This window comes from Lipophrys pholis (genome assembly GCF_963383615.2).
Source record: "Lipophrys pholis genome assembly, chromosome: 4".
Classification (NCBI taxonomy): domain Eukaryota; kingdom Metazoa; phylum Chordata; class Actinopteri; order Blenniiformes; family Blenniidae; genus Lipophrys; species Lipophrys pholis.
This window is the reverse complement of record NC_137637.1, coordinates 21,711,446-21,721,049: the sequence shown is the minus strand read 5'-3', so window position 1 is coordinate 21,721,049 and position 9,604 is coordinate 21,711,446. Positions and strand designations below refer to the sequence as shown.

Sequence of the window (9,604 nt, the reverse complement as noted above, 5' to 3'; positions counted from 1 at the left end):
AAATCCTTATCACCTAGCCCGTTAACTGGGGTGAGCAAGGGTCTGATTAGTCAACTGCATTATGAAAGGAGGTTTTACAATTTTTGAAATGAATGCAAACAAGCTGCAGCTTTATCCAGGTTTTTAAAAAAACCCAATAACCTTCAGGTGAAGTTAAAATATATAATGGTTGTAAGCCCTTACACCTGCTTATGAGAAATGTTTTAAATCGTGAAAACGTAGTTGCACAATTTAAAAAAAAAAAATTGTTTAAGGGATTTTTACTGGACAAGTAAAAATGTCATACCTCAAAATGTAATACAACTGAATACAGGCTTGGTCCCAAGCAGACAACATCGATAGTGGATATCAGAATAACATCTCAGTGATTTTCTGGCTGAAGCGACTGTCTCCGAGGTTTGGTGAAGGTAGATTGCAATTGGCTGACTCGAAGCTTGATTGGAGACTCCGCCCCTGAGTTTTAAAAGCCTTCCCCTCTCACTGTCAGTCAGGGCTGTACATGTTGCGTTAAGTCCCAGTGGACAGGGTTCACTCCGACAAACACCACGCCAAAAACTGGAGAGGGGCTGCTGCGACACAAAACAGACAGAGCGCGCGTTTCCAGACAGGTGTGAGATGATCCGAGGCTGAGGACCAAACGTTGGCAAAGGTACGACGTGTACATGTCATGTGGACTCAAGCAGCTAAGCGAGGGCTGTTAGAAAACAAGCGATTCGAGCAGTGGATGTGTGTAAAAGTGGTGGGAGAGGAAGCGAGTGACTGATATATCTTTCTTTTTTTTTTTCCAAGTTGTATCTGTACGCGCAACAGAGAAGATGTGTGCGTAAAGGGGACTGGTGATAGGAGGCTGCTCAACACCGATGCTTTTAAAATATTAACATGTGATGTTTGCTCCCTACAGGTTTCCAGTGTTAAACTCGACTCCATGTCCAGAAGGAGAGAGGAATTTAAGTTAGAGAACCAGTAAAACCAAGCAGCACACCCAGTGCATGTGAATGGACACAGAGGAGATCTCGTAAAGGACAGACTGTTTCGACTATTCCGAGTATCGTCCCTGGATATTCACTGACTTTAGACAAGGCGCAGCAGATAGCCGTGGAGATGGACGTGGCTGCGGATCAGCCCCGCTGGATGCATCACCATGCCGTGCTGAACGGACAACACCCGGACAGTCACCATCCCGGCCTGGGCCACAACTACATGGAGCCCACGGCGCAGCTCCTGCCTCCGGATGAGGTGGATGTTTTTTTTAATCACCTGGACTCGCAGGGAAACCCGTACTACCACAACTCAGCCAGGGCCAGAGTGTCCTACAGCCAAGCGCACGGTAAGGAGGAGTTCAAATATCAGAGCAACTTAAATATAATAAATTAAAGCCTGAAAATAAACAGTCCTATTTTATAGATTGTAAGATAAATACGATTTCAAACATGATTTTTGAACAATGTTAATGTAACAAGTGTAAATATGGGCCCATATCTTTGTATTTTGGAGTGTTATAATGTCAATTAAAATGTTATTAAAATTATTCTCTGAACCGTCAGTTTGATTTATTTGTTCATATGGTTGCCACGTTTTGTACATGTAATATTAATTGTTGTACACCAATCATTGATACATTTAAATATACTGTGTGGGAATTGATATTTTACTGTATCTTAGTGAGTTCGTACTATTTTACTTGTTCAACTAACGCGAAGAATCAACAAGTCTCGGTTCTTATTCCACCCAGACTCCACCAAACAGAATCAGCATGTCATGGTCTCCATGATAAACATCTGTCGTTGTTCTACAGCTCGTCTGACGGGGTCTCAGGTCTGCCGGCCTCATCTCCTCCACAGCCCGGGGATTTCATGGCTGGACGGGGGGAAAGCAGCCTTGTCGGCTCACCACCACCACAACGCCTGGGCCGTCAGCCCGTTCAGCAAGCCCAGCCTGCACCACCCGGGCTCCGCGTCCCCCGGCGCGCTCTCCGCCGTCTACCCGTGCAGCAGCAACCCGAACACCGTCTCTGCGTCCGCGCTGACGCCGCCGTCACACTCCGGCTCCCACCTATACACTTTCCCCCCGACGCCACCCAAAGATGTGTCTCCGGACCCGGGGGCCGCGTCTCCATCGTCCTCCGCCACCAGGATGGACGAGAAGGAATCTATCAAATACCAAGTGTCGCTCCCGGAGGGCATGAAGATGGAGGGCTCCAGCCCGCTGAGGAACAGCCTGGCTTCAATGAGCGCGCAGACCCCCTCCACCCACCATCCCATCCCGACCTACCCGACCTACTCTCTCCCCGCGGCCCACGAGTACGGCGGCAGCCTGTTCCACCCGGGCAGCCTGCTGGGGTCCTCGTCCAGCTTCAGCACCAAGAATAAAGGCAAGACACGGTCCTGCACCGGTGAGTCTGCAGTAAAAAATACCCCAGATCAGTCCCACAAGCGAGGAAATTAAACCCGGACCTGCACGCCTGCGTTTGCACGCAGAGATAGATATTGGTGATCTTATCAAAAGCTTTGCTGTTTGGATCTGAAGCGAGCCAGTGTCAATTTAACTAAGTATAACCTGAAGCAATAACAAACGTAATTTTAAAACACCCCGGAGCACTCCAGTGTGGAAACAATCTGTGTCTGAGGGACAAAGAGGAGCTTGTTAAAACAAACTCAAACTTTGCTTTCTTTCACATTATGTTCTTTAAAAAAAACTAAAAACTAACAAAAACCTCATGACGTTTGGATTTATAATGCAGTACTGTTATTTTTATTTATCTTTCATGCGATTTCAACACAAAACACATTTGTGTGTATTTATGCAGTGCACTGAGGATAAATACACACTACTCTTAATGAACAAATAATGTGGTCAAAGGGGAAGAACATTGGAAGAATTAAACGTTTTTTTGTTTTTTGTTTGCAATAAATTCAAGCCTTAATGGAAAACGATGAAAAATGCAGCTGTCAGAATCACCCTGCCTTTTAATTCCAATTAAATGATAACAACCCAAACCTATTAATTATATTGAACATTGCTTAATTGGGAATTATATGGTTAATGCCTTCAGTGTGTCACTCAGTAAATGAGAGCTTAAACCTGTTCATTGCAGTTTGCAGGCTGTGATTTGAACAATGATATAATGCCATAACCACCTTTGGGATTTCGTTCAAGAACAACAACAATAAAACATTGGACATAATAGCAGAAGCAATATTTTCCCCGAAATAAATAAATGTGAGTCGAAGCCCGGAGCTTGCTCTCGACGGATCTCCAACACGGAGCCGCTTTGATAATCCTCTTTTGTTAACCGTGACTTTGTAATGATGTCTGAGCTGGATGCAGCGCACAGTGAACTGGATCCAGCCCAGAGGTGTGAAAGGAAGATCCGCAGGCGCAGCGAGCCAAAACCTCAGTATTTAGGCTGCGAGTCGCGTCTCTGTTACATAAGACATTAACGCATTGTCCTGATTGTTATTTGATTACAGAGCAGGAGACTCTCAGCTGCAGGTCTGAGAGTTTTGTTTGACCATGTGAGCAGAGATACAGTGCAGCGAAACAAAAACGCGTGTTGTCCTAAAAACAGGGCACTTCTTATATTTTTCTTCAATATGATTTTATCTTGATTCATGAGAAGATTAATTTAATAACCTAGTTAAATAGCTCATCGGAAATTATAAATAAACAAACAATTCTCAACAAATAAACTATCTGTTGTTTGATTTCTAATAAATTGACTGTTAAAACACAAAGCTAACTTTACCTGGCTTGTCTTGCGTAATTCCCAATACACTGTGTGTCTCTTTCTCCACACAAACAGCCCCTTATAAATTCCACGAACGTGTTCAATTTCTAATAACAAGGTTATTCATGGGACTGAGCTAAAAACCAAAGAACCACAAGCTTCTGCAGTGAAACTCACACCCATAATCAAAAAAACTCAACATACAGGGATAAATTGATTTATTTACTCACGGTGTATTGGTTTTGTTTTTCTTCAGAGGGACGTGAGTGTGTGAACTGTGGAGCCACATCTACACCTCTGTGGAGACGCGACAGCACCGGACACTACCTGTGCAACGCCTGTGGTCTGTACCACAAGATGAACGGGCAGAACAGACCACTCATCAAACCCAAACGCAGACTGGTGAGTGTGGTGCACGGCTCCCTCTCCCTCTCCCTCTCCCTCTCCCTCTCCCTCTCCCTCTCCCTCTGTGTGGACATGAACAAGCGAGTGTGATGTGAAAGGTAGTAAATAAAGCGAGCGCGAGGTGAAGGGTGAGGGGGAGAAGGCACAATTCCAGGAAAGTTATATTTTCCCAATCAGCTTCCAGGAATTGTGTCTCTCCTTCACCTCTTGCTTCTTTAGCTCAGACTGCGAGCAGAGTGGGATTATCTGCGTTGTTTCTCTTATCATTATTACAGCTACTTCTGATGCTGCCATTGATAGCAGGGTCAGCATGTCATCCCTCAAAACAACACAGTGTCTGGCGGACACACACACACACACACACACACACACACACACACACACACACACACACACACACACACACACACACACACACACACACACACACACACACACACACACACACACACACACACACACACACACACACACACACAGTGAGCCACAGTGCTGCTGAATTTTAGACGTTTGTAGGGCAAGATGGTTGAGGGAGGTTTTATTTTCACACAAGAGGTTGCAGTCTCATTTTGGCTGTGATTTCACAAATAGTTCTTTTAGTGGTTTGAGAAAAGCCTCTTAAGTAAGACAAATAAACCACTAAAAAAGCCATTGTATTATGTGTGAAAGAAACCGGCGCAAATCTGACAGCAGGTCGTTTTCTTTCTGTTACCTCATGCTGGAGGGAGGGACGTTTATAAAACAAATATTTTCCACCATGAGAGGCCTCAAACATCTGCAAAACTGTTTGGATTAGTGTCAGCCTTTTTCGCACCAACTTCATACGTCGACATTTAAATGCATTAGCCAGTGTTCATTTGAAGTAAATTTGGCTGTAAGATAACATAAAATGTATGTATTTTATGCTCACTGAACAATCCGGTGGCGAAATGCGAAAAAAAAAAAATGGGGAGGAAACTGCGAAATAAAGACCGTGTTTATCAACACAAATAGTTTGTTAAACCAGCAGTAGTCAGTTAGACCTCATAATGTTGGAAACTTATTTATATAGTTTTATTTTTTGGGTCCTGGATGTTCATGGATTATATCAAACAGTTTATTAAGGAAAGTTTCAACAGATTTTAAACTCCCTGAATATTGAGGTCCTCCTCCACGTCCATCCAGTTTGAGAAAGCAGGGTTTGTGTATTGGCCTCCCTTGTGCGCAAGGATTCGGCGCATTTAATCGCATACGAGGAGGAAAGGTGTAACTATTGGTTTGAAGCTGAAAACGTCTGAACAATTTGAGCAGCACTATAACCATGAGCACATATTGGGCCATATATCAGCCCTGGTTTGCTTCCGTGCGGCTCTGCCGGGCTGCTACGCTCCGGAGCGTCTGGCGCTGCGCGGCAGCGGCAGCAGTTGTTTCCTCTCCGGATATCTGACCGGTCCAGATAAAGCAGCAGGACTGCGCCTGTTTCCTGCTGCGGCCTCCCCACTAAAGACCCCGGGCTCTCTTTCTAGTGGCCAGTCTCTGGCCACCAGAGAGGAAGAGCAACACAGTCAATTACAAAATAATAATAATAATTTTAAAAATATCGATACAAAAATGTTATTACTGAAAAAGAAAAAAAAAAAGAACACACGATTCTGTTCTACCCTTTACTGTATATTTCAGATATATGATATGAATAATCACCTTTAAAATGTTATAAGTGGGACATATTTTTTACCAAGAATGCACATTCCTATCAGCAATTTGACGTGTCCAAACTGTAAAAACAACCACATTTCTCATTAGCCTTCCTTAAACTACTAAAAAGGACTTAAATAATAAGGCAAAGTTGTGTTTTGTATCCAAAACATGTTTTCCACCTTTATAATGACTTATTTCAAATACTCCAATACAAAGTTTGAGGCTGTTTATGTTAATCTGATCTGATCTGATGTTGGTCTGCAGTGAGAAGAAATTCATAAATCATGTTTTGGTGAAAATCACAGACAAGAACAAGGTCCAGCCTATCAAATGTTGCTTAAAGTGTTTGGATCACTTCTGTGATAGCTGGTTGGAAATTAACCTGGTAAAATGTCAGTAATGTAGGTAAATGTATGAGTGTTTTTTTTTGTTTTTTTTTTAAACCAACCAATTCAATGACAAATAATCATTAGTGAAAAGAATCTTGAGTTGTGATCTTGATGTCACAAAGTTGCTCAAATAAATAAAATAGAAAGCTCACTCACATTCATCATCCTGTATATATTAAAGTATCAAATGTTTCGCTAAACTGTGCATAGCTCTTGTCTGCTTATGCTGTGGAGCTCTAATCAAAGCTCGATCTGTATTTTCCTACAGTCTGCAGCCAGACGAGCAGGCACCTGTTGTGCTAACTGTCAGACGACCACCACCACTCTCTGGCGGCGCAATGCAAATGGGGACCCCGTATGCAACGCCTGCGGCCTCTACTATAAACTGCATAACGTAAGTATTTGACCACTGAGCCTCATGTTGGGCCCAGCAGGGCCAAGCAGACAGGAAGTAGGCAGGCAGGTTACATTGATTGTTGAGTGATAAGAGAGGCCAAAACGAGAGAGAAAGGATAGAAGGGAGAGGAGAGAGAGAGTGAGGGTTGTTTTACTCTCAGACACTGTTGCACTCCTTAGTGTTTTTTTTTTCTCTTCCCCTTTCTTCTTTGTGCTTTATTGTTTCCATGGTAGGCGTAATCCCCTTGAGAGTGACAATGGTGGGACTGTTGTCGAGTGCAACTGCCACACGGCCGGTCTCCATATGAATAGCATTAAGGCTGTAGAGGCATCAAAATAGAATATATGGAGGCTCGGGATGCGCATTTGTAGAAAGCAAAAATCAGTGAACTGATTTCACTGACAAGATTTGCTTTTGTAGCTCACGCCTGTTTTAACTTACTTGTGCAACAGAGCACCAACATTGTGCGAAAGATATTGAAAACACGTCAGTGAAGTGCAGTGTTACATTGGGTGATGATGAACATATGCACAGTTGTTTATTTTTGAGTTCATCCCAAAAACATGTTCCTTCTGCTTTAAATGCTCCTGGAATCGGAGTGTAAGAGTCCCAACAGAAACGCTTTCCACCAAATGACCCGTTTCATACTGCTTGAGTTGAGCTTGCTGTAACCTTCTAAAGAAAGAAATGAAACGCAAGTAAATTGTTTTTACGGGTATTATTGATTGTTGAAAGATTCATTTTATTTGATGTATGCCACAGACGAGGTAAATAATTAATGGGAATAGGAATGAACCTACATATTGTAGGATTTGGACTTTTCATGACAAATGTTGATACTCTTTACAAATAACCCATATTGTTTAACCCCCCCCTTCCTGATAACTTCATTAAACCCTTCAACTTTCTTCTCCTTGATAGGTCAACCGGCCTCTTACCATGAAAAAGGAAGGGATTCAAACGCGCAACCGCAAAATGTCCAACAAGTCTAAAAAGTGCAAGCGTGGCAGCGACAGCTATGAGGAGTTTTCCAGAAGTCTGCATGACAAAGGCTCCCCCTTCAGCGCCGCCTCCCTGGCCAGTCACATGTCCATGGGCCACTTGCCGCCATTCGGCCACACCGGACACATGCTCCCCACGCCCACTCCGATACACCCATCGTTCGGCCACCCACATCACTCGAACATGGTGACAGCGATGGGCTGAGCGGGCACAGAGCTCCATCCATCACGAACTTGAGATGGTTAAATGAAGAGGCACGGGGGTCTGACGAGAGGGCAATGTGTACAGTGTTACGGACATGCAGTTTGTGTGTCTTCATCTTGACTGTCTGCTTACTGATTTATGCCAATGGTGGACTGGAGAACAGGTGTATTGTAAAAGGCGAAAGACCTTTTTACTTGTTATCTGTAGGTACCAAATTAGACGGAGACCAGATTCTGCTTCCCGTCAGTCAGACACAAACACACACACAAACACACAAAAACGTCATGGCACCTCACTATTGTGTCCACGCTGACAGACTGCAGTGTGGCCGAACTGTGCTGAGAAGGTTACTGTGAATATTGTAAATGTGTGAGACTGAAGACAGAGAGGGATCTCCTTCACAACTTTAAATGAAAATATGCTGGATTTTTTCGCTCATGGACGATTTTAAAGGAGTTTTCACAAAAGAAACAAGCAAACAAAAAAAAAAAAGTTTATAAATTCTAATTTGACACTGTTTATTATAATTATTGTTATTATAATTATTATTGTTATTCAGATAATTTATTTTCACTGTTGCTTTTTTCTTTGACTATAATACATGTATCATAATATGGATACTGTTATCCCAGTTATGAGTATATTTTTAGCTGAAGCGCCTTGTCTGAGCTGGTCAACATTTATACTCTTCAGAAATAAAGAGATAAAGTTTATTACTCAATCGGTTCTGCTTATTCAATATCAGATGGATAAATCTCTGAGAGGAGAGAGGATACAGAGACTCACACAACTACAGTACGTCTGAAATGACAGCCATTGTCTTTGAGACACACAAATGGCACCGATTAGCGTTTACAAAGGCAGTTCAGTTATTTTAAAAATTCTTCTATGTGCTGCCATAATTCACATCTTATGTCAACCATCAGATGGTCTGCATCTTTTTCTGTATTCCTCTTCCTCACCAGAGCATTAGACTGACAATTTGTAGGGAGTCAGCCAAAATTTACTCTGTTAAGCTTCTCCATAGATGATGCTAATGTCGCCTCCAGGAGAATATATTTACATTCCTCTACTAATAATCTGTGTCATATTCATCATGCATTCATACCATCCTGCCAGAGTAAGAGAGCATGCGCTTGCTCTTTGATACCTGTTTAGAAAGAATACAAGCTGAAACCTCATGGCCAATGCATTCTGTTGATAATAAAAAAAATAAAAGATATATAAATCTAGCTGTGATGACTGAGCAAACTTATTTTCCTTCATTTCTCTAAATTTCCTTTTAGAATAATCCAATGACTCATTGTATGTGAAGGGTGAGTGTAATGTAAGGGATTGATGGGGATCTGATTTGCAGTTTGTCTAATTGAAAGGCATCAGTCAATCTCTTTAAGCTGTTTGTGGTTTTAGACAAAACCTTTGCTTCCCTCCCTCCTTTCATAAAATTATTTACAGCCCCAGAAATTACTGGATGATAAAAGTAGTCAACTCGTAGCACATCTTATACTTGACTCAGTGGATGAAGGATTCTTAAAGAAAATTTGCACTGAAGGGCTCTTACATTACTTATATTGTACTCAAATATGGGTAAATTTACTATTAAGATTTATTTATTATTAGTCACTGCTGCTAACACTCTTTTAACCTTACTGGAGAGTGGCAATAAAGGACTTCTATTCTGTTCTATTCTATGAAATACTCAAATAGAAATAGGTACTCCGCTAAAAAACATCTCCAAGAATTTTTCCCTTTTTAATCTAATTTAATTTGATCGATAACAGAAGGAACTTGATTTTCCTGTAT

The 9,604-nt window shown here is 42.1% G+C and overlaps 1 protein-coding gene across 2 annotated transcripts; it reads left to right on the top strand.

Annotated features, from left to right (window-relative positions):
• Positions 1-489: 489 nt before the first annotated feature.
• On the top strand, positions 490-9,003 carry gata2b (GATA binding protein 2b). Of its 2 annotated transcripts, none has more exons than XM_080460713.1 (6): positions 490-649; positions 902-1,327; positions 1,796-2,371; positions 3,984-4,129; positions 6,467-6,592; positions 7,517-9,003. In XM_080460713.1, the coding sequence occupies exons 2-6, from the start codon at positions 1,102-1,104 to the stop codon at positions 7,799-7,801; spliced, it is 1,359 nt and encodes a 452-aa protein (XP_080316839.1). In that variant the 5' UTR covers positions 490-649; positions 902-1,101; the 3' UTR covers positions 7,802-9,003. The 2 variants fall into 2 exon arrangements, with proteins under 2 accessions (XP_080316839.1, XP_080316838.1); XM_080460712.1 differs by having other exon boundaries at positions 1,796-2,392.
• The last annotated feature ends 601 nt before the right edge of the window (positions 9,004-9,604 follow it).

What these genes read in the sequence shown, in the direction of transcription:
- gata2b (XM_080460712.1), top strand. Translation starts at nt 1,102, where the DNA reads ATGGACGTGGCTGCGGATCAGCCCCGCTGGATGCATCACCATGCCGTG. An exon ending in TCAAACCCAAACGCAGACTG is followed by an intron (nt 4,130 to 6,466) that starts GTGAGTGTGGTG and finishes ATTTTCCTACAG; the next exon opens with TCTGCAGCCAGACGAGCAGG. An exon ending in TCTACTATAAACTGCATAAC is followed by an intron (nt 6,593 to 7,516) that starts GTAAGTATTTGA and finishes TCTCCTTGATAG; the next exon opens with GTCAACCGGCCTCTTACCAT.